The sequence below is a fragment of the Brassica rapa genome, chromosome A07 (genome assembly GCF_000309985.2).
Source record: "Brassica rapa cultivar Chiifu-401-42 chromosome A07, CAAS_Brap_v3.01, whole genome shotgun sequence".
Classification (NCBI taxonomy): domain Eukaryota; kingdom Viridiplantae; phylum Streptophyta; class Magnoliopsida; order Brassicales; family Brassicaceae; genus Brassica; species Brassica rapa.
This window is the reverse complement of record NC_024801.2, coordinates 27,907,936-27,929,592: the sequence shown is the minus strand read 5'-3', so window position 1 is coordinate 27,929,592 and position 21,657 is coordinate 27,907,936. Positions and strand designations below refer to the sequence as shown.

At 40.5% G+C, this 21,657-nt stretch overlaps 5 protein-coding genes and 1 non-coding gene across 7 annotated transcripts; 4 read left to right on the top strand and 2 right to left on the bottom strand.

Annotated features, from left to right (window-relative positions):
- Positions 1 to 175: 175 nt before the first annotated feature.
- Positions 176 to 989, top strand: LOC103829657 (multifunctional methyltransferase subunit TRM112 homolog B). Its single transcript, XM_009105337.3, has one exon. It carries the CDS (start codon positions 605 to 607, stop codon positions 968 to 970), a length of 366 nt encoding a protein of 121 aa, XP_009103585.1. The 5' UTR covers positions 176 to 604; the 3' UTR covers positions 971 to 989.
- A 57-nt stretch (positions 990 to 1,046) lies between these two features.
- LOC103832301 (synaptonemal complex protein 1) lies at positions 1,047 to 6,767 on the top strand. 2 transcript variants are annotated; one of them, XM_009108273.3, is made up of 18 exons: positions 1,047 to 1,596; positions 1,671 to 1,720; positions 2,034 to 2,241; positions 2,332 to 2,457; positions 2,608 to 2,706; positions 3,170 to 3,846; positions 3,935 to 4,183; positions 4,265 to 4,393; positions 4,523 to 4,591; positions 4,672 to 4,782; positions 4,975 to 5,082; positions 5,161 to 5,271; positions 5,350 to 5,436; positions 5,536 to 5,631; positions 5,730 to 5,837; positions 5,913 to 5,996; positions 6,094 to 6,159; positions 6,407 to 6,767. In XM_009108273.3, the coding sequence occupies exons 1-18, from the start codon at positions 1,446 to 1,448 to the stop codon at positions 6,509 to 6,511; spliced, it is 2,634 nt and encodes an 877-aa protein (XP_009106521.2). In that variant the 5' UTR covers positions 1,047 to 1,445; the 3' UTR covers positions 6,512 to 6,767. The 2 variants fall into 2 exon arrangements, with proteins under 2 accessions (XP_009106521.2, XP_009106522.1); XM_009108274.3 differs by having other exon boundaries at positions 1,376 to 1,596; positions 1,671 to 1,800.
- Positions 6,768 to 7,663: 896 nt separating this feature from the next.
- Positions 7,664 to 8,678, bottom strand: LOC103832299. The gene is made up of 2 exons (XM_009108272.3): positions 8,342 to 8,678; positions 7,664 to 8,234 (listed from the first exon to the last, which is right to left on the bottom strand). Exons 1-2 carry the CDS (start codon positions 8,561 to 8,563, stop codon positions 7,791 to 7,793), a joined length of 666 nt encoding a protein of 221 aa, XP_009106520.1. The 5' UTR covers positions 8,564 to 8,678; the 3' UTR covers positions 7,664 to 7,790.
- Positions 8,679 to 10,044: 1,366 nt separating this feature from the next.
- Positions 10,045 to 17,861, top strand: LOC117126666. The gene is made up of 2 exons (XM_033275363.1): positions 10,045 to 10,721; positions 10,828 to 17,861. The coding sequence occupies exon 2, from the start codon at positions 13,001 to 13,003 to the stop codon at positions 17,726 to 17,728; it is 4,728 nt and encodes a 1,575-aa protein (XP_033131254.1). The 5' UTR covers positions 10,045 to 10,721; positions 10,828 to 13,000; the 3' UTR covers positions 17,729 to 17,861.
- Positions 12,666 to 12,772, bottom strand: LOC117127044. The gene has a single exon (XR_004449802.1). It is a non-coding gene; the product is annotated as a small nucleolar RNA R71 (small nucleolar RNA).
- Positions 17,862 to 18,051: 190 nt separating the features above from the next.
- Positions 18,052 to 21,657, top strand: LOC117126667. Its single transcript, XM_033275364.1, has 2 exons — positions 18,052 to 18,436; positions 18,781 to 21,657. The coding sequence occupies exon 2, from the start codon at positions 18,786 to 18,788 to the stop codon at positions 20,691 to 20,693; it is 1,908 nt and encodes a 635-aa protein (XP_033131255.1). The 5' UTR covers positions 18,052 to 18,436; positions 18,781 to 18,785; the 3' UTR covers positions 20,694 to 21,657.

Sequence of the window (21,657 nt, the reverse complement as noted above, 5' to 3'; positions counted from 1 at the left end):
CTAAGACTAAAAGAAAGAGTAGAAAAAAGTGACCTTAAAAATGTTATTTCTGTTCTTTAAAACTATGATAGATGTCAATTTGTATATAACTTTATTTTATTTTCTATTTAATTTTAATTACACAACAAAATAATAAAAATCTTAAATTGACTAGATGTTCTTGCCTTTTTTCCCCTTCTGAAGTTACATTGAATATTGAAGATAATCAGTCAAGATACATACACTAGCCCCAACTCGAAAACAGAGGGGAGTGAACCCAAAGATGTTCTTACTCTTTTGTGGTTTATTTCTAGCAGATTTGTTTCTTTTATATCACATATATTCTTCATTTTACCTTTCCGGGAAAACTATCTTTATACAATATTTTTTGAGATCATATATAAGTTGCACAATAGAAAATTTCTGATCACTTTGATAGTAAGTTACGGACCTATGGTAACTAATGGACTTACAACCTTTATTAACATTTTCATTTCTATCATGGGCCTTAAATGGATAAAACCCATTTACACAACTAGATTCTAGCTAAACCAGACCTTTTCGTCAGTCATCGACCACCACGACACATCGCCGCAGAGAGAGAGAAAGCGAGAGGCTAAAAAAGATGAGATTGATAGTCCACAACATGTTGACTTGCAACATCAAGGGAGTGATCAACAAGTTCCCTCTCCGGATCGAAGCCGAGAAGGTGATCAAGAAGGAGGTCGATTTCAACCCTGACTTTCTCAGACACATGTTGGCCAAGATCGAGTGGAAGGCTCTTGTGGACGGTGCACGTTCCATGGGGTACACCGAGCTTCCGGTTCACGCACCGGCGCTAGAATCAGACGAACCGTTCCTCAGGAAGTTTCACCACGCGTTGCTCGAGCTTAATCTCGAGGAAGGATCCCTCGTATGCCAAGAAAGTGGTAGAAAGTTTCCAGTCGAGAAAGGAGTCCCAAACATGCTTCTCCACGAGGACGAAGTTTAAAAGTAGAATTAAACTATTATTGCATTGCATTCTTCACTGGATAGATCATTAGAGGTGGGTTATTGGAAATATCCATAGCAAGAACTCAATTGAGTGGTTATTGGACCGGTCGGACCGGTCTGGGCCTCTGTGATTTATTTAATTTCTTATTAAACCGGTATGCTGACGTCAGCAAACGCACGGTATCAAGTTGCAAGCCACCGGTGCTGAAAAAAGCTTCATTGAAGTCAATTTTTGGATAATGAAGATGAAAAATTCATAGACAAGAGCCTAATTGAGTGGTTATTCGACCGGTTGGACCGGTATGGGGGCCTCTGTGGTTTTATTTAATTCCTTATTAAACCGGTATGCTGACGTCAGCAAATCCGCGTATGGGGTATAAATACCGGACGTGACGTTACTTTATTTTCTGTTACATCTCAATCTCACACGAGAAAGAGAGAGGAGAAAGGGCGGGAGAAAAGGCGATTTCGAAATGCAGAAGCTAGGGTTTCCGGCGATGAAGAGCTTAGATCAGATGCGATCGATGGCTGGATCGGCGGGGAGGAACCTCGCATTCTCCTCGCGTCAACAACCTCACGATTCCGTCTCTTCCGGAAACTTCTCGAATCTCAAGTCTACGGCAGGTTCGGCTCGATTCGACGATTTCGTTCCGATAGTTTCTCTAATCTCGATGTATCCGTTTCTGTTTTTTTTGCAGAGAAACTGGTGAAGGAACAGGCGTCGATGAAATCCGATCTCGAATTGGCGGTATTTCGAATGCTATCCTGTTTTCTTCTTACGTTCTGCGTCTTTTACAAACTTTAGAGTTTGATCGATGTGATTAAGAGGTATGTATGGTGGTGCTGCTATAGTTCGTAGTTTTGAGCCGATATGAGCAGGAAGACGCAGATCTCTCTTATACGCTAGGACATCTTATGATATATTGATAGATTCGAGTTATTGCTATATATTTCCAGAAATGAATCTGAACGGAATTTGATAGAGGATATTTTTCATATGATGTATGGCGAGAAATGTATTTGAATGGACTTTGATAGAGAATGTTTTTATTTGAATCCAGAACTCTAAGCTGAGAAAGTCGATGGATCATATACTCGCTTTAGAGGAGAAACTGCAGAATGCTTTCAACGAGAATGCTAAGCTCAGGGTGATGCAAAAGGAGGATGAAAAGCTTTGGAGAGGGATGGAGTCCAAATTCTCTTCGACGAAGACTCTTTGTGATCAGCTAACTGAGACTCTGCAACACTTGGCTTCCCAGGTTCAAGAAGGTAATAAATAATAGATGCAGATTTCGAGTTGAACTTTTGTATCTACTTATGGTTTGTTGCTTTATCTGTTTTTCCAAATTGTTTCAACAGCTGAGAAGGATAAAGAGCTTTTTGAGTCCAAGTTCTTTACTAGTGCGGAAGTTATAGATTCTTTAAAGCAGCAAATGGAAGACCTGTCTTCAAGATTGGTCGCTGCTGAAGAAAACATCAAACGCCGTAAGTTTCTGGTTTGTTGATTTGTTTCACGGGAAAACCTTTTGGTTTGAAAATGATTAAGTTGCTATAATATGGTTTACCGAAATTTCTCTATGGTTCTTTTGTTGAAGATTTTTATACATAGTAGTAACACTGAAGTTAAACATGCAGGGGAGAAGGAACTAGAGGAGCTCAAACTTGAGAAAGAACAGACAGAGAACTCTTATCTGAATGAACAGTGTAGAACCGCCAATCTCTTAAAGGAGAAAGGTAAATTTCATATTCTTTTAGCTTCACAAACCACAATGTCATTTCTCACATGCAGTATAGCACATGTTAAATCTGGTTTGATAGCTTAGAAATGTACGCACACTCCAAGTAGGTTGAAAAAACTCAATGCCTGAAGTGTGTTCACTATTTAAATGGAAATAAGATAGCGAGTTCTTAGCTTGCACACAGATTATTTTTCAAAGGAACACACTTTTGTGATGAAAAGTCTCGGTATGTATGGGATCTTAACTACACCTCTCTGAGCGTGTTGTATACTTTTATATCAACTTCATCACAAGATTTTTTTTCTAGATTACGGGATAAGAATTGTATCTAATGTTGCAATAAAGATATACACTACATACATGAAGCTAGAATTCTCTTTCTTTTTGTGGACGTGCCACAGCTACATGATAGTATTGGTATTTGAATTAAAGCTTCTTGTCTTTCTTCTTTGTGGCAGATGCTATGATAGTGAACTCTGAAGCAGCTATAGCTGAAGCAAAACTCAACATTGAGAATTTAAACCTCCAACTTGAGAAGGTGCGTGTTGAGTTAACATCAAAGGAAGATGAGGCCAAATACCTTGTTGGAGTCAAGGAGAAGCTAGAACGAGACAAGATGGATATTCAGCTGAGTGCTGATAATCTATCTGAGAAACTGATTACCTCAGAGCATGAAGTCAAGAAGCTCGAGGGCTTTGTACACTCTTTGGCAACAGAGTTGGCTGAATTGGACAAGAAGAACTTGGCCTTCATGGAGAACTTTGATAAGCTAAATGGTTTATATGACACTCACCTTATGTTACTCCAGAAGGATAGAGATATTGCTTCTGATCGTGCTCAAAGATTATATAATCAACTCCAAGGAGAGTTCTCGACTGTAACCGTCCAAAAAGAAGCTCTGCAGTCATCAGCCAACGAGTTGTATGCACAAAAAGAGGAACTGAAGAAAGCTAAAGAGTCACTGGTCTCTCAACTTGGCGAGGAACGCTGCTCCGCAAAGCAGGCAATTGAAAAACTAGAGTCTGAAGCAAAATGTCTGGTTGTAACAAATTCTGAGACAGAAGCAGTATTATTGGAGCTGAAAGAGGAATTAGAAGCATTGTCTGAAAATCTGAGGGCCTCAGAGAATAAGACGGTAGATATAGCTTCCATCTCTTTGTGCAGTCTCTATCAAATTATCAACGCATAGTTGAAATGCTTAAATCTTTTCATGTATCTCGCAGCAAGAATTGTTGTTAAAGCTTTCGACATCAGAGACTGAAAGCAAAGAGAACTATGAGAAGCTGCAGGCTGATGCACAGAGAAAGGCTGAAGAAATTGAGATTTTGCAGAAGGAGAGCGAGAGCAATCAGCTGCGTGTGGAATCATTCTTGAAAGAGGTGAACCAGCTCCAAAGCGTTATTGAAGAGAAAGAGCTTCTTATCAATCAATGCAAGGAAAATGAGAAGAAGCTGGACCAGAAAACAACAGAGGTTTGCGAAGATGTCTATTGGTTAACACTTTATGAGTATTATCCACCTTTTAGTACTCATCGAATATGAGCTCCATTGCAGGACAAGGAGCTACTGGCAGCTGCTGAAACTAAGCTTCTAGAGGCGAAGAAGCAATATGATCTTATGCTGGAAAATAAACAGATGGAATTATCTAGGCACTTGAAGGAGTTATCTCAGAGGAATGACCAGGTATATCTGGATCACTTTCTCTATATATATGCTTGAATCGTATGCAGAGGATTTACTTAGAGCCCTTAATTGAATCCAAATATATTACACCCAAACAATTGACGTATAAGCTACTCTGATGCCGTTTAGGCGATTAATGAAATCCGGAGGAAATATGATGAGGAGAAACAGGAGATTATTAAAGCTGAAAAGGAAAAGGTATATGCTGACAATCTTTTATTGCAATCGACAGAGCAATTATTGATCATGGTTTTGAGGTGCTTTTGGTTCTGATTCAGGTTGAGAAGGTTATCAGAGAGCTATCCACTAAATATGATAAAGAAATTTCTGACTGTAAAGCCGAATCAAAGTACCAATTGCTGACCATTCAAGAGGATCATGCTTCTCTGGTATAGTAATCTTCACTTAAACCTGATATTTCTGAACATCAGCAAGCATAAATAAGAATATACATGTGTTTAGTAGCAGAAGATGCACATATAAGAACCAAAGTCCCTTTTCTCTTGCCTCTCTGTTTGTAAATTTGATACTGAGCAGGTTTTCAAATAGCAGACAATCTGATAAACCTTCATGTTCTGCAGATATTCACTATTCGCGAGGAACATGGAAATAAGGAGTTCAACCTCAAAGCCAAGCACGATGAGGAACTGAGACAAGCTCAGATTCAGGCCGAAACTGAATTGAAAGAGGTACCAACTGACACAATTTGATAGTTTCGTAGGAATATGGAGACTCTGGTATTTAAGTGATTTAATGCTATCATGCAGAGGATAACAACAATCAGGAACGAGCATGATGCTCAACTGAAAGCATTTAAGTGTCAGTACGAAGATGATTGCAAGAAGCTGCAAGACGAGTTAGATCTTCAGAGATCAAAAGTTAGTGTTTATCAGATTCATTATAGGATGCACCTTTTAAGGTTAAAACGTACTGACGTAGATGAATTATCGTTGCAGGAAGAGAGGCAAAGAGCTTTGTTGCAGATGCAGTGGAGGGTGATGAGTGACAAAGCTCCAGAAGAGCAAGAAGTGAGCTCTAGGAAGGTTAGACCACGAATCATTTTGATCCACTGAAATAATACTTTACCTTTGAAAAAAACACAAACATTTACTAATTTCGAGTACTTAATTATCATCTTGCAGGAATACTCAGTCTCATCTGTCAAAGTGAGAGGCTCTCGTCCTCCTATTAGCAGAAAAAGCCAGCATACAACAGTGATGCTTGATGAAGATGAACAGGTAGGAAATAAAACACCATATTTTTTGTACCTTGTTTCTGCTTTTGTCAAAGTCTGCACGTATAATGTATACAATCCTCTCTCATGGATGAAATGCAGGATTCTCCTTTTGTAAAGGAAGCAGAAACACCTGGGACAAAGATGCTAAAGAAAGTTGAAAATACAAATACAAGAATAATAATGAGCAGCCAAAAGCAACATAGCAAGGTAAAAACATTGATAACTACATTTGACATCAGCTCCAACCTCATCATCTGTTTTTCTCTGGGTTCAACTTGGCAGTTTACTCGTCGTGAACATGAAGCTGAAGCGAAGGATGGGAGGACCACTAAGCGAAGGAAAACAAAAGGCACAGTCATGTTTGAGGTAACCTATTCTGCGCAGCCAGTTACCCTCAGATATTCAGATATATTTCAACAGCTATCTTCTTTGAGTTGAGATTCACCTTTTGTTATGGCTACAGGAGCCACAGAGGCGAACGACCCGGTTTACACCAAGAGCTAAGACCACCCCAAGAAGTATCGCTAAGGTAAAAGATAGATCCGCTAAATATTTGGAAATGTATAAATACCACCCAAAATAAACTAGTGCTGAAGCAGGGTTGGTTAACTATCACTCAAGTAAACTAGTCTCTTGCTTTCTATTGACTGCCCTTTCAGTACTAGAACAAATATTTCAAGAGTTGAAGAAGAGAACATTAATATGAGTGGTAATTGTTAAGGCTAGGTTTGTACAGTGAGACAATTTAACGCAGTGAATGTCTTGGACATGTGCAGGTGGCAGCCATAAGCAGCCATCCACCACGGTCTGCAAACATAGGAGATCTGTTTTCAGAAGGCTCTCTCAACCCGTACGCTGATGATCCATATGCATTTGACTGAGTTTGAATCTACGCAACAAAGCTCGGACCATTAAAATCGTGTCCCCTCATACTACTCTTAAACTCTTCTTTGCTACACTATGACGAAGTTAAATAAATGTTGCTCCTCACACCCTTTGTACAGACAAACGTGTGTTTTACTTTTACCTATTGCATCAAACTTTCTCATTTGTTAAATTGGGTGTGTGTAAGGTTGTGAATGTTGAAGAACTTGTCACTAGTTTCCGAAATACAAAACCGTATCTTTGATAGTTACTCTTCTACGTTCCCAAAAACAAACGCAGCTAACTTTTTGTTGAATTTGAGCAGTTCACGTTATTAAAAGCAATCGAAATCTTATCAAGTAATCCCTTTATGTTTCCTTTGGAGGAAATTCTTGTTTGAAGATCTGCACTAGTTTAATCTTCTTAGTGGCAACAGTCATGCGTTATGATTCACAATTCACAAACTATGGTTGTTTTGATCATTAATCTGGAATTTCGTTAGAGGAGTTTATGGTGTGAGTTTGTAAATGTAATTTTTTTAAGCTAGGGGAAGAATTAAGCAAAATGATTTCCCAATAACCAAGCCACAATTATATACCGCCAATACTATAATGACAGATTATGTTTTTCAACGTAGCTACATTTTCAAAACCTTATTACACCACACCACTAATCTTCGTCTGGTGTTTATACGTCAGGTTCCATCTTGGTATTGTGATATTGTCCCCCCTCTCCCCCAACCTGTTAACAATATAGGGCTTCTCCTTTTCCGGTTATCACTAGTTCTTGTGGTAAAATATTCCTTTACCTGATTCTCTCTCTCTCTTATCATATTAGTTATATGATATGTTTCAGATTTTAGGTAAACACATCCTATCATCCTCCATTTATATATAATCCATATATTTGATTTCAAGACTTGTCAATAAGTTTACAAAAAGGCATCGTGGCCTGCTGCTACTGAACCATGATCTTGATTTATAACAGCTTTATAAATAATCTTTTTTTATCCTCCGGTGATATTATCGATAGTGACAACACTCAGAAGTTACCTTGACAAACTCTGGCATATCATTCCGTGTACGTGTTATCTCAAGTACAATTCAATGCAAATACTAGTAATAGGTTGAGAGATCTAAACCATGAACTAAGATATGGAATATTCTTCGTAGAAAGCATAAAATAAAACTTTTGGTACTTGGGAGTGTGTATATACATAACTTTCTCCTTTATCTAGTCTCTTGATCGTTCATATTATTCCGTACAAATTTCATAGATCCAGTAACCCCGAAGAGACTAACACAGAAGCCTAAGCAAATTTGATGGTTTAAACAGTTTAGTAGAGCTGTGATCATGTGGGTGCATGAACTTGCAGTTGGGACAAACAGGAGTTGATGTGCACAACATAACCAGCATGTGGCATTTCATGCACACTTTTGTTACCATCTCTTGCTCCTTGTGATCAACATCATCATCACCACCTTCGAACGCAAGCCATGACAATGATCGGTTTTGTCCTGTCCCAGTCGTGGTCTTCTTACTAGGGCTTGTCAAATTCTTACCCTTCGACGATGACACGGTTTCATTGTGATTTGAGGATTCCTCTATTTTCGTTGTGGTATTTGTAGGTGAATAAGAAGGTGAGAGGTTCAGCTCAAGGTCTAGGCTCATCTTTGGTCGCTCAACAAGCAGTGAATCTTTGGGGTATGTCCTTTGATCCTCAGATGTTTTGGAATAGCCCTGAAAACATAAAAAATCATGTTTTAGATGCATGTTTATGTGCATATAACATATATATTGATAATTACAACAAAAAAAAAAAACTGAACACATATATGAATATATACCTTAGTTTCTGTGGTTAGAGGAGTGTGGAGTTGAAGTTCAAAATCAAAGGTAACTGATCTCATACTCTCTGAGTTTGATCGTTCACTGAACATGGTGCTCTGAAGTTTTCCCAGTGATTGATCGTCTTGTTTGATCTTCTTGAATGAATTGTGAAACTCTTCTCCATAGGTTGTAAAATCCCTCTTTCTGGAGAAAAGGGTTCCTTCTTGTCGAGAAACCATTAGCCTCAGTCTTTATTTCCACTGAGTAATTTATGCTTACAAGGGAAGTTTAATCTCTCTCTGATCTTGTGAGGAAATGAGCAGATAGACTTGAAAAGTATGTAAAGGTCGTCTCTATTTATATACATGTAGGAAAATCTTCAGGGGAGTTATTGTCTCCACCGGTTCATATGGAGTAATTGAATTAGATACCAATATAAGAATTTATTAATGGTTGATAAATTAGATACTCTTGAATAAAAAAAAAATATAAATATTTAGAATTTTCAAAGATTTACTAGGCAATAAACGTGATCTGCCGACTGCTGCATCTTAATTTGGATTTTTGGAGGAATAAAAAAAAGAGAGGGAAGTAATGTGAAGTATGATGTGTGAGTTCCAAGTTGGGTGTCTTCAATAACTCCAACCAGTCTCATTTAAATGCTTAGATGTGAAGTGCTAACCGATTTCTCTTTCTGGTTTTCCCTTTCTCCTCTACCACCACCACCACCATCATCATCTTATTGTCATCACAAATCATCTTTAATTACTTCATGCTCTTTGATATATTGTTAAAATCTAAAAAGGATGAACCAGATTGTTGGTGAAGTCATATGGATGTATATATGTATCATGAATGTATGCATGGTGATAAGAATGGTGTATATGAAGGAAGAAGAGTTTGGAAAAATGGAGAGGTCAATAAATGGAGAGACAATAAAGACAATTAAAGATGGGAGAAGGGGAGGTTGATGAATTGATGAATGCCGATGCAACTTTAATACTCACATTAACTCCAACTCCCATTTTTGGATATATAACACAAAATATACACATTACTAACCAACCTCCCTCACACAACTTTATTATAGTTCTATTTTTATTACAAACAATTTAAAATAGCCTCCTATGTTCATATCCCAAGTCAGATTTATGAAATGGGATTTACTGGATATTTTTTAGTCTTTGGATGTCTCCGGATTATATAATCATGCGATCCGTGTCATGGGAAATTGTTTAATATGATTAAATAGTGTATTTATAAATTATAACTAACATAATTAATGTTTTAATATTTATACACTTCTTTACCTTATGAAGTTTGTTCTTTACCTCATGCGGCATGCTTGCACTTATAGACATGTTAAGTCTTTGAACTAATACACCAAGTTGACCCCAAAAGAAAACAAAAACAATTTCAATAACTAAAGCTTTCAACGGCCTCCTATTACATGTCAAGTCATGAGCTTGGCTTCCTCGTTTATATTTCGGCTGTTTTGGCTAGTTTCCTCATAATTTCTTTTTTTCTTTCTTTGTAGTACAGAAGTTTCCTCATAAATTCCCAACTCCTATATTTTTATTCTTAATTTGAAACGATACATTTTTGGTGTGTTAAGTTGCAAACGTAGTGTAGATATTTCTGTGTATGTTTTGCATAGAATATAAACATAGCTTACTATTTTCTACAAGGTAACTAAAATTCCTCTCTTAGTAGTACCCGATCGTAGCACTAATTACACCCTCAATAAACAAACAAAAAGCACCTAACTAAGTCACATTTGTCAACCGAAGTACCTTTGTGAATCACTTTACCGCTAATGAAGTTGATAACTGCGGGATATTGAAAAAAAAAACTGTTAAACCCAAAGAAGGATGTCTAAAATGGTGTTTTCGAATGGCTACTCAGAATATGAATAATGTCGAATTATACCTAAACGATAAGTTGCACACGATGTCTATAGCTCGATCTACTTATAACTCAAATCTCACTCATAGGAAAAATATCGAGATATACATGTATATTTTCTTTAGTTTTTTTTTTACATGATCATGTAACCCGTAAGCCATAATTTCCTTTTAGGGTAACGGTGATCGTGCATGTCAAACTATGAACCGGAATGATATCTTGCATAATTACATTGTTTTAACCCTCTATTTCTTGCATGTTTTGATCATCTAGATTAGGAATCATGCATTTTAGTCTCTTTTTGCACTGCATAAGTCTCTATCAGGTTTTGGAGTTTCCATTGGAGATATTAGGGGTACTTGGAAGCATTTGGGATCAAAAAGGGAGTGGAAAATGCTGTTTAGGCGAGCAAAGCACCAGAGCGGGGTACGGGAGCGACGTGCGACACCCGCTCCAGAAGAATCGAAGGCTGGCGCGACGTCTTGCACCGAGGTGATACACCCGCTCCAGAAGAATCGAAGGCTGGCGCGACGTCTTGCACCGAGGTGATACACCCGCTCCAGAAGAATCGAAGGCTGGCGCGACGTCTTGCACCGAGGTGATACACCCGCTCCAAGCCCAACTTCTTGTCGACGACTTTCATTATGCGGAGCGACCTATGGCAGCGACGTCACTCACCCGCGGCGGATGCAGAGCGACCTCTGGAGCGACGTCATCAACCCGCGCGCGTTTTGGAGAGGTGAAGCATGTGTTTCGGAGCGACCTATGGGAGCGACCTAGTGCACCCGCGCCGCGTTTTATCTTATGTCGAAAACTTATGTTTTATTTGGGCTTTTGAAGTGATTAATTAAGCCCATTAGGTTTTAGAAGTCACATAAATACTCTCTAAACCTAATTGTAGGATCTTATCTTGTTTTCTATCTAATCACAAAAGAACTTTTAGGTGAAAGATCCTATCTTGATCATTTTTCTCTTGTGATTGCTTGATTATCTTGATCACTAATCATGATTAGCACCAAATCATCTTTGATTCTTGGGCTCATCATGGAAAGTAGTGAGTAGTCATCTTTGGATTCATGGGTTAGGGAGATTAAGGGTGATTAAGCTAGATCTAAGGTGTTTAGGTGTAGATCAATCTTATTCCTTGCTAGTAGAGGGCTTTTAATGCAACTTTAGAGTTGGCCTCTCTAAAGTTGAGCTCTAGGCATTTCATACCCGGAAGGTGTTTGATGAAATGCCTGAACCAACTCTCCTAAGCTTTTAACATCCTTTACCAAAGGGATTTGTTGTTAAAGGTGTTAAGATGGCTAGTAGACTTGTGATTAATGATTACCTAGATAACATTCAACCAAAGGGATTTGATGCTTGAGTTATCTAGGTAAATGAGCATTCATCTAGGGATAGAGTTTGTTTAGGATTGTGTCTAGGTCTAAGGTAGATATAGATTGGTTCAAAGTTGACACCTTTAGGTTGAATCTTGATCACCCAAGATCGATTCCCATAGCCCATGAGTTCTCCCTTCTTATAAGAAAGAAAGCTTTGTCCTTTATTGCATTTTAGGTAGTAATCTAGTTTAAAAACATCTCAAAAACTGGTAGCACTTAGATTAAGCATGGTCTTGCATTCCCTTTGCTTTAGAATCACTTAGAACTGGTTTGACATCCTTTATACTACAACATTTGATTAGGAGCCTTGAAACTCCTTCATCAAATTGGCGCCGTTGCCAAATTCTAAGTTGATTGTGACATTGGGATTTAGTCATTTGCTTGAGACTAAGTCAATTTTTATTTAATTGTGTTATTGCTTCTCTTTGTCCTTCTCCCTTTGCATTTCAGGTGTATGAACACAAGGAGCAGAGGTCCAACAAACCTAGTTCCAAGAGTTGAAGACATTAGAGCACTTGAGAGGGAGATAGCAAGACAAAGAAGAGAAGTAGAGCAACAGGCTCACTTGCAAAGGTTGGAGCTTGATATGGAGAATCTGCCTCAAGATGGTGAAGTCCAAGGAGGCAATGGTCCAAGAGTTGATCCTTTTAGACCACAGCGCCAGCCACAACATCCACAGCGCCAAGCTCGTGCCATTGGAGCCTATGATCAACCTCACATTCATGGTCATAGGTTGGGAATCAGAGCACCAGCTGTGGAGAACAACAACTTCGAGATCAAGTCAGGGCTGCTCAACACTATAGAGAACAACAAGTATCATGGTCTAGCTGCTGAGGACCCTTTTGATCACTTGTACAAGTTTGATCAGTACTGTGGCTTGTCCAAGACTAATGGTGTTTCAGAAGATGCTTTCAAGCTGAAGCTATTTCCTTTCTCTTTGGGAGACAAAGCACACCAATGGGAGAAGACTCTTCCAAGTGACACAGTCACTACTTGGGAAGATTGCAAGAGAGCTTTCCTAGAAAAGTTCTTCTCTACTTCAAGGACAGCTAAGATCAGAAACGAAATCTCCGGGTTTCAACAAAAAGGTCTAGAGAGCTTCAGTGAAGCATGGGAGAGGTTCAAGGGCTATTGGTCTCAATGTCCCCATCATGGTTTCAGCAAGGAGAGTTTGCTAAGCACTTTCTATAGAGGAGCTTTACCACAGTGCAGAAACAGGCTTGATACTGCAAGCAATGGTTTCTTCTTGGGGAGGACTGAAGAAGAAGCAGAGGAACTGGTGGAGAACATGGCTAAGAGCGACTCCGTCTATAGCGAGAGCATGATAGGGTCAACAGAAATGATGATCACCAGACAAAGAAAGAGATCAAGTCCTTGCAGGAGAAGATGGACTTGCTTCTTTCTAACCAAGCTAAACAAGAGCAGGTCAACTTTGTGGGTGGTCCTATTCAAGAGATTCCTCCTAAGATTAATGAGGTTGATGGTTTGGAAGGACAAGAAGAGCTGTGCTTCATCAATAACAATGGTTCTTGGTACAGGAAGGAGCCTAACTTTCAGTACAACAACTACCAACAAAAGTCCTACTCAAACAACCAGCAAGGAGGATACCAGCAGAGGCAAAACACTCACCAAGGGAACTATCAGCCTAGGCAAAACACCCCTCCTGGTTTCAATAATACCAACAATCAGTCTACTCAAGCTCAAGGAAGTTCTTCACAAGCTCCAACTTCAGATACAAGTGTGGATGCAATGTTCAAGAAACTTTTGGATTTTCAGGCCAAGAATGAGAAGACAATGGGTTATGAGTTCACGAAAATTCACTCCAAGATCGATGGAAGCTACAATGAGCTCAACAACAAGATCCGACATTTGGAGAATCAGTTTGCTTCCATGAACTCTCAGCCAAGTCGCCAACAAGGGGCATTACCTGGAAAGCCAGAGCAAAATCCCAAGGAAACAATGAAAGCCATCACCCTTAGGAGTGGAAAACAGCTACCACCAAGAACTCTCATTAGGGATAATGAGAAGCAAGATGGGGAGGTAGTCATCAATGTGGATGATGATGTGGTTATTATGGATGAGAAAACCAATGAGGAGATCTTGGAGAAAATAGTTGAAGCAAAAGGAAAGGGTAAAATTGGAGAAGAAAAGAAGGGGGAGAACAAGAATGAAGCTGCAACTTCATCAAAAGGAGCTCTATTCAATCCTCCTCCCTATGAACCAAAACTTCCTTTTCCCGGTAGATTCAAGAGACAGCTTTTGGAGCAATACAAAGCCTTATTTGAGAAGCAAATGAGTGAAGTTCAGATTACTATGCCCATAATTGATGCCTTCATGCTAGTGCCTCAATACAGCAAGTTCCTCAAAGATGCTGTAACTAAGAAGAAGAAGGAGATGGAAGGCATGGTGGTTCTTACTCATGAGTGTAGCGCTATTATCCAAAGGCTAACCATCCCTAAGAAGCTTGAAGATCCAGGAAGCTTCACTTTACCTTGTGCCATTGGGCAATTTGCTTTTGAGAGGTGTCTATGCGATTTGGGAGCAAGTGTGAGCCTTATGCCTCTCTCCATTGCTAAAAGGCTTGGCTTTACACAATACAAGAAATGTAGACTCTCTCTTGTGCTAGCTGATCGCTCAGTGAAGATTCCCATTGGTATCCTAGAAGATCTCCCTGTTATGGTTGGAAATTGTGAGATTCCTACAGACTTTGTGGTGTTGGAGATGGATGAAGAACCAACAGATCCTTTGATATTGGGGAGACCTTTCTTGGCTACAGCAGGAGCAGTTGTGAATGTTAAGGAAGGGAAGATTGATCTTCACCTTGGAAAGGGAAACATTCTTCACTTTGACATCAAGGAGGTGATGAAGAAGCCTATTACACAAAGCCAAGCATTCTACATTGAGGAGATGGAGGTTTTAGCTGATGAACTTCTAGAGGAGTTGGCACTTGAAGACTCTCTACAACATGCCTTAACAATTGAGAGAGAGGTCCAAATGGTCGAGAACAAGGAAAGTGATGCTTATGTGAAGATGCTGGACTCTCACACGGAGATTAGTGATGAAGAACAGAATGAGGAGCTTTCATATGAGGATCATCATGCTTTCTCAGCTACTCAACAAGAGAACCTCCAAGAGGATGATTGGAGTGAACTCAAAGCACCAAAAGTGGAGCTTAAACCTCTTCCCCATGGTGTAAGGTATGCTTTCCTTGGCCCTAATGAAACTTACCCTGTCATAGTGAGTAGTGAGCTTAGTGAAGATGAATTGTCTAAACTTTTGAATGAACTTAGAAAGTATAGAAAGGCAATAGGCTACTCACTAGATGATATTAAAGGGTTATCACCTTCTTTATGCATGCATAGGATACATCTAGAGGATGAATCTATGACTTCTATAGAACATCAAAGAAGGTTGAACCCCAACTTGAAGGATGTTGTAAAGAAAGAGATTCTAAAACTCTTAGATGCAGGAGTCATCTATCCTATTTCGGATAGCAAATGGGTGTCTCCTGTGCATGTTGTTCCAAAGAAAGGAGGAATGACTGTGGTTAAAAATGATAAGGATGAACTAATACCAACAAGAACAATAACAGGACATAGGATGTGCATAGATTATCGAAAACTTAACAAAGCATCTAGAAAGGATCATTTTCCATTGCCATTCATTGATCAAATGCTTGAGAGACTTGCAAATCATCCCTATTATTGTTTTCTTGATGGATATTCAGGGTTCTTCCAAATCCCCATACATCCAAATGATCAAGAGAAAACGACTTTCACATGCCCCTATGGTACCTTTGCTTATCGAAGGATGCCATTTGGGCTATGTAATGCTCCAGCCACTTTCCAAAGATGCATGATGTCTATTTTCTCTGATCTTATAGAGGATGTTGTGGAGGTGTTTATGGATGATTTCTCTGTCTACGGATCTTCGTTTTCTGCTTGTTTGTCAAATCTTAGCAGGGTCCTCAAGAGATGTGAAGAGACCAACCTTGTGCTGAACTGGGAGAAGTGTCACTTCATGGTAAAGGAAGGGATTGTGCTTGGACACAAGATTTCAGAGAGGGGGATTGAGGTAGACAAGGCCAAGATTGAAGTGATGGTTGGGTTAGCTGCACCAAAAACGGTTAAAGACATTAGAAGCTTCCTCGGTCATGCCGGATTCTATAGAAGGTTCATCCAAGACTTCTCGATGATAGCAAGGCCAATGACTAAGCTTCTATGCAAGGAGGCTGCATTCGTTTTTGATTGGGAATGTCTACAGGCCTTCAAGATGTTGAAGGAGAAGCTGGTTAGTGCCCCCATTGTGCAGCCACCAGATTGGGATCTCCTCTTTGAGATCATGTGTGATGCTAGTGATTATGCTGTGGGAGCCGTTCTTGGTCAAAAGAAGGACAAGAAGACTCATGTGATCTACTATGCAAGTAAAACTCTTGATGAAGCCCAAATGAAGTATGCTACAACTGAGAAGGAGTTGCTAGCCATTGTCTATGCCTTTGAGAAGTTCAGAAGCTACTTAGTTGGGTCAAAGGTCATAGTCTACACTGACCATGCTGCATTGAGACACCTCATGGCCAAGAAGGATGCTAAACCAAGACTGTTGAGGTGGATCTTGCTGCTACAAGAGTTTGACCTTGAAATTAGAGACAAGCCAGGAGTTGAGAATGGTGTAGCTGATCACTTGTCTAGACTAAAGATTGAGAGTGGGATCCCTATTGATGAAGGGCTTCCAGAAGAGCAAATCATGGCAATTGGAGCAGTGGTAGCAGTTTGTGAAACTGGAAAGAAGCTTGAAGAGGTGAAGGCAACTGAAGAGAAGGGGCCTTGGTATGCTGATTTGGTGAATTACTTAGCCTGTGGAAGAGAGCCACTCGATCTTGAAGGATATGCCAAGAAGAAGTTCTACAAAGATGTGAAGAGATACTATTGGGATGAACCTTACCTCTACATCCTTTGTAGAGATCAACTCTATAGAAGAGCAGTAGCTGATGAAGAAGTTGAAGGGATCCTCACACACTGTCATGGATCATCTTATGGAGGGCACTTTGCCACTTTCAAGACTGTCTCAAAGGTGTTACAAGCTGGGTTTTGGTGGCCTCATATGTTCAAAGACACTCAAGACTTTGTCTCTAGGTGTGATTCATGCCAAAGGAGAGGGAACATCACCAAAAGGAATGAGATGCCTCAAAACCCAATTCTAGAAGTGGAGGTGTTTGATGTGTGGGGTATTGACTTCATGGGACCATTTCCATCATCTTTTGGCAACAAATACATCCTTGTAGCTGTTGACTATGTCTCCAAGTGGGTAGAAGCTGTGGCAAGTCCCACCAATGATTCTAGAGTGGTGATAAAGATGTTCAAAAGCACCATATTTCCAAGGTTTGGAGTTCCAAGAGCTGTCATCAGTGATGGAGGCTCTCACTTCATCAACAAGCTGTTTGAAAGTCTTCTCAAGAAGAATGGTGTGAAGCATAAGGTTGCAACTCCCTACCATCCTCAGACAAGTGGTCAAGTTGAGATCTCTAACAGAGAAATCAAATCTATTCTAGAGAAGACTGTGGGGACTACAAGGAAAGATTGGTCTATCAAGCTAGATGACGCACTTTGGGCCTATAGGACTGCTTACAAGACTCCTTTAGGAACCACACCTTTCAACCTTGTGTATGGGAAGGCTTGTCATCTACCGGTTGAGCTTGAGTACAAGGCATTGTGGGCTGTTAAGTTGCTGAATTTTGATATCAAGAGTGCCAAGGAGAAGAGACTTCTCCAACTCAATGAGCTTGAGGAGATCCGACTTGATGCTTTTGAGAACTCAAGGATTTACAAGGAGAAAACCAAAGCTTTTCATGACAAGAAGATTTTGAAGAGAGAATTCAATGCTGGAGATCAAGTGCTTCTCTACAACTCTAGACTGAAGTTGTTCCCCGGGAAGCTCAAGTCAAGGTGGTCCGGTCCTTTCAAGATCAAGGAAGTTCGGCCATATGGGGCAATCATGTTATGGAACAAGAATGGTGGAGACTTTACAGTCAATGGACAGAGGGTTAAGCTCTACATGGGAGCCACACCAGAGGAGGAAAGAACCTCGGTTCCACTCTCTGACCCCATCCCCGCCTAGCCAAAAAGAAAGAAAGTCAAGCTAGAGACTTAAAACAAGCTCACTTGGGAGGAAGTCCCATGTCTATCCTTGTACATACTTCACTAGGACCCTAAAAAAAAAAAAAAAAAAAAAAAAAAAAAAAAAAAAAAAAGAGAGGACTCGCGGGGTGTTGCCGCGAGGTCTAGAGTCGTTTCGTGTCTCGATAGCTCGAGCCTGAGATGGAGCGGGGTTCGGCCGCGGGGTCTAGACGTCGCGCCCTACTCGAGTCTCGAATGATGGTTTGGCGCGGGGTGATGCAGCGGGGTCAGTAGGTCGCGCGGCATTTTGAGTTTCGGAAGATGGTTTGGCGCGGGGTGTGACCGCGGGGTCAGGAGGTCGCGCGTCATTTTGAGGAACGGACATACGTTCTGGGCGCGGGGTGCGGCCGCGAGGTACCGTCGTCGCTCCACGTCACCCAGGTATGACTTCTTAACCCGAAACCCGACCCATACCCGACGCCCCGACCTGACCTAAAACTAACCCACCCCGCTCCCTTTTCTCTCTCTCTCGTTTTCCTCTCTTCCTCCCCAAACACAAACACACTCTCTCAATTCTCCCAACTCTAAAAACCCCATAACTCACTCAAATTTTCCCCAAATCAACCCATTCTTGTCTTAAAATCCAAGCCTTCGCCCTTGTAGTCTATTTTCTTGAGTCAATTCATCTTTACATTCTAATCCAAGCAAGGTATGGTGATTTAAAGATGAATTTCGTGGGTTCATGAACCCTAGAAATTCAAACTCAAATTTAGCTTGGTTTCTTGCTTGATTCTTGAGAATTTGGCTAGGGAAAGCTTATATATCATATTGGGTTGCTAATTTCGTGGTTGAAGTGAGTTGAATCCGAAATTGAAAAGTTAGGGTTCTTGAAAATTGGGAATTTTCGAAATTGTCCACATTGGGGTTGAATATTGTTTGGCATGCAGTGTTTGGATGGTTTGGACTGTGCTAGCTTTGCTTAGACCTGAGTAATCATTGTCACTCATATCTTGTGCCTCTTGCTAATACTCTACCAAGATTTGAATGATATAGGTACAATGGCAAAGACAAACAAGACGAACATGGAGGCTAAGAAAGCAGCAGCTGCAAAACGCGAATTCGAACTAAGAGGAAAACCTCTAGAACCTGCTGAGCCAAGCCAACAAGGAGTAGAGAGAACATCTAGGCAACGAGTTCTAGATGCAAGGAAGGCAGCGGAAAAGGAGAAAAGAGCAGGAAAGGCTGTGGCATCTTCTTCTAGAGATGAGGAAGAAGAAGAACCAGCTCCACCAAAAAAAGCCAAGATGTCAAAAGGGAAAGGGATAGCTCTTGAAAGGGACAGAAGTAAGTCACCAACAGTTGAAGAGCTACACCATCACTTGGCTAAAGGTGTTTCTTGGGTTCCAACACGCTTTGCTGACCCCAAGACGATGGAGGAGCTCGGAATCGAAAACGATGTAAGGACAATGCTGCAGCACATGAAAATGGAGAGCTTCTACTCCATGGCCTATCCTACTTACGTGGAACCTTCTTCTCAGTTCCTTGCAACTCTTGAAGCATCTTTCTATGAGGGTAACCATGTGAGACATGGATGGGGCAAAATCAAATTTAAGGTCAATGGAAAGAGCTATTTCATGAGTTTCAAGGAAATTGGAGCAATGATGGGGATTGAGGATAATGAAGATCAAACCCTTCCATGGTTCAAGAAGCTTCCTACTGGTGTTTGGAGAGTGATAAGTGGAAATCAACATGCTACTGGTCATGACAAGAACTCAGCCATCAGACATCCCGCAGTGCGTTATCTCCACAGGATACTTGTCCACACTCTCTACCCTCGCAAGGAGGCAGGGACAGTCAATGAAGAAGAGCTGCGACTACTCTATCGGGCTGTTATAGACAATGTTACACCAGAACAGCTTGAGGAGTTTGAGGAGACTGATAAGATGAAGTTTCCCACAACTGACATCTTCAAACGCTTTGGAATGGTTGGTCTCTTTGTGGAACGTCTCATGTACTACAAGGATTGGGTTTGGACTACAGCAGATTCATCGCCTCAGCTTGGAATTGGTGGTATGATAACTCCACTGCTGATAGCAAATGGTGTGAACTTGGGGAATGATCCCAAAGGACCAGCATTCATTGATGCCCCTTATTTGAGGATTGCTACTTACATTGGTGGAAGGTATCAAGAGAAAGTTGTCTACACCTACTTCCGCAAGGGAAAGATGGCTAAGTTGCTGCTCCCAAATAGAAAGCTCACAAACATAGAAAGGCCGGGGATCATCCACTTCGACATAGATGAATCAGAGCTCTTTGGACCCCATGGCCCTATAGATCATGTGACTGCTCCTAAGAGAAGGAGAGGTGGAGGGAGAGGTCATGTAATGACTGGAACAAGTGATGCTACACAAGAAGGATCTGCTACCCCACTTTATGGTCCACCTCGCTACCACTTTACTCAGAGCTCAACAGCTTTACCCCATGGCCCTCTCCGTGAAGCTCATGAGCATATTGACAAGCTTCAAAGATGGAACAAGGCTCAGGACAGGACAATCTTCAAACTAAAGACCAAGTACAAGGAACTTAAAAAGACAGTAAAGAAGCAAGCTGAAGCTTCAGCTCAATTCATGAAGAAGGTGGCTGATCTTTTGGTTAGAGGAGGAGTAGGAGGATGTAGATCTGAAGACTTTGTTACTAGAGATACCTCAGTTCCTCAACCTCAGCCCTATGACCCTGTCACCAACCCTTCCTTGGACCTTGGACCTCCCCTTACTGCCCGACAGCTCTTGCGCCTGGCACGAAACCCCCAAGCTCATAAATCCAACTCCGGGAATAAGTCTCCTTCCCTTGCCTCAACCGATGCTGAAACCGACAACGAGGAAGTTGCCAGCGCGCCCCAAGAATACTACACTACCTTCCCTGATGACTCCGGATATGGGGACTCGGGTTTCTTCCCGAACGCTTAGACAGGTACTCCACTAACTTTCCATTGTATATACCAGTTTTTCTTCGCAATTGTTTTCGGTATCTCCTCCAACTTCCTAACACAGAGACTGTGTGAACTAAGTTTGGGGGAGGCATCAAGTATTTAATATGTTTTCTTTGATGATTTGAGTCTCATGCATTGCATTGTACATATATATATGCTAAAAAAAAAAAAATTAAAAAAATCGAAAAACACAAAAAAGAAACATGTAGTTGCATCACTTGCACTTTTAAGATTGAGTCTAGAGCATATAGGTTGCATTCACTTGCATTGGGAACGATGATTTAAAATGCCTTGCAAAGAACCCTTGTCTAGAACTCAAAATGACACCCTAGTTAAACATATCAAGTAGCTTAAGCATCTCTTGAAAACCTTGCACGCTTCGAGCCTTGAAAACTCTTCTTGAAACTTGTTTGCTTGCTTGATGTTAGCATTGTTCTTAAGATCAGCTCCAATCTAAACTTGGCTTGAATGAACTTAATTTCTCTTGCATATGGGCATTCGCATACTTGATCATGGATCTCACACACATTTGGGTTATCTTATTCCTTCATACCTATCTTTGTTAACCCAAATGGCACTCCTTACCCTAAAACCCTAACCATTCCTTGAGACCAAACATTTAATTGCATGAGTGAGGCCTCTTTTGATAGCTTGTCATGTGCAAAATCTTGAGAGTATTGGAGGCGACATAGGTTTATTCTCATCTCTTGCTAGCACAATGAGTTAGCATTTGGGGATGTGAGAGGGGTTTGTGTGTTTTAAATTTCAATATCTTGGGTTTGGAGAGTGAGAAAGATGAGAGATATGAAAATAAAGCTCCTAGGGATATATATAAAAAAAAAAAAAAGAGAAGCTCTTGATTATGTAACAAAGAACCTTCCCCTAAAAAAAAAAAAAAAAAAAAAAAAAAAAAAAAAAAGTGGGGAAAGAAATGAAAAAAA

Excerpts from the sequence above, each read along its gene's own strand:
- LOC103829657 (XM_009105337.3), top strand. The coding sequence starts at position 605 with ATGAGATTGATAGTCCACAACATGTTGACTTGCAACATCAAGGGAGTG.
- LOC103832301 (XM_009108273.3), top strand. The coding sequence starts at position 1,446 with ATGCAGAAGCTAGGGTTTCCGGCGATGAAGAGCTTAGATCAGATGCGA. Across the intron at positions 4,783-4,974 it reads AAGAGGATCATGCTTCTCTG|ATATTCACTATTCGCGAGGA; the intron begins GTATAGTAATCT and ends CATGTTCTGCAG. Across the intron at positions 5,437-5,535 it reads AAGAAGTGAGCTCTAGGAAG|GAATACTCAGTCTCATCTGT; the intron begins GTTAGACCACGA and ends ATCATCTTGCAG.
- LOC103832299 (XM_009108272.3), bottom strand. The coding sequence starts at position 8,563 with ATGGTTTCTCGACAAGAAGGAACCCTTTTCTCCAGAAAGAGGGATTTT. Across the intron at positions 8,235-8,341 it reads CTCTAACCACAGAAACTAAG|GGCTATTCCAAAACATCTGA; the intron begins GTATATATTCAT and ends TTATGTTTTCAG.
- LOC117126666 (XM_033275363.1), top strand. The coding sequence starts at position 13,001 with ATGGACTTGCTTCTTTCTAACCAAGCTAAACAAGAGCAGGTCAACTTT.
- LOC117126667 (XM_033275364.1), top strand. The coding sequence starts at position 18,786 with ATGGCAAAGACAAACAAGACGAACATGGAGGCTAAGAAAGCAGCAGCT.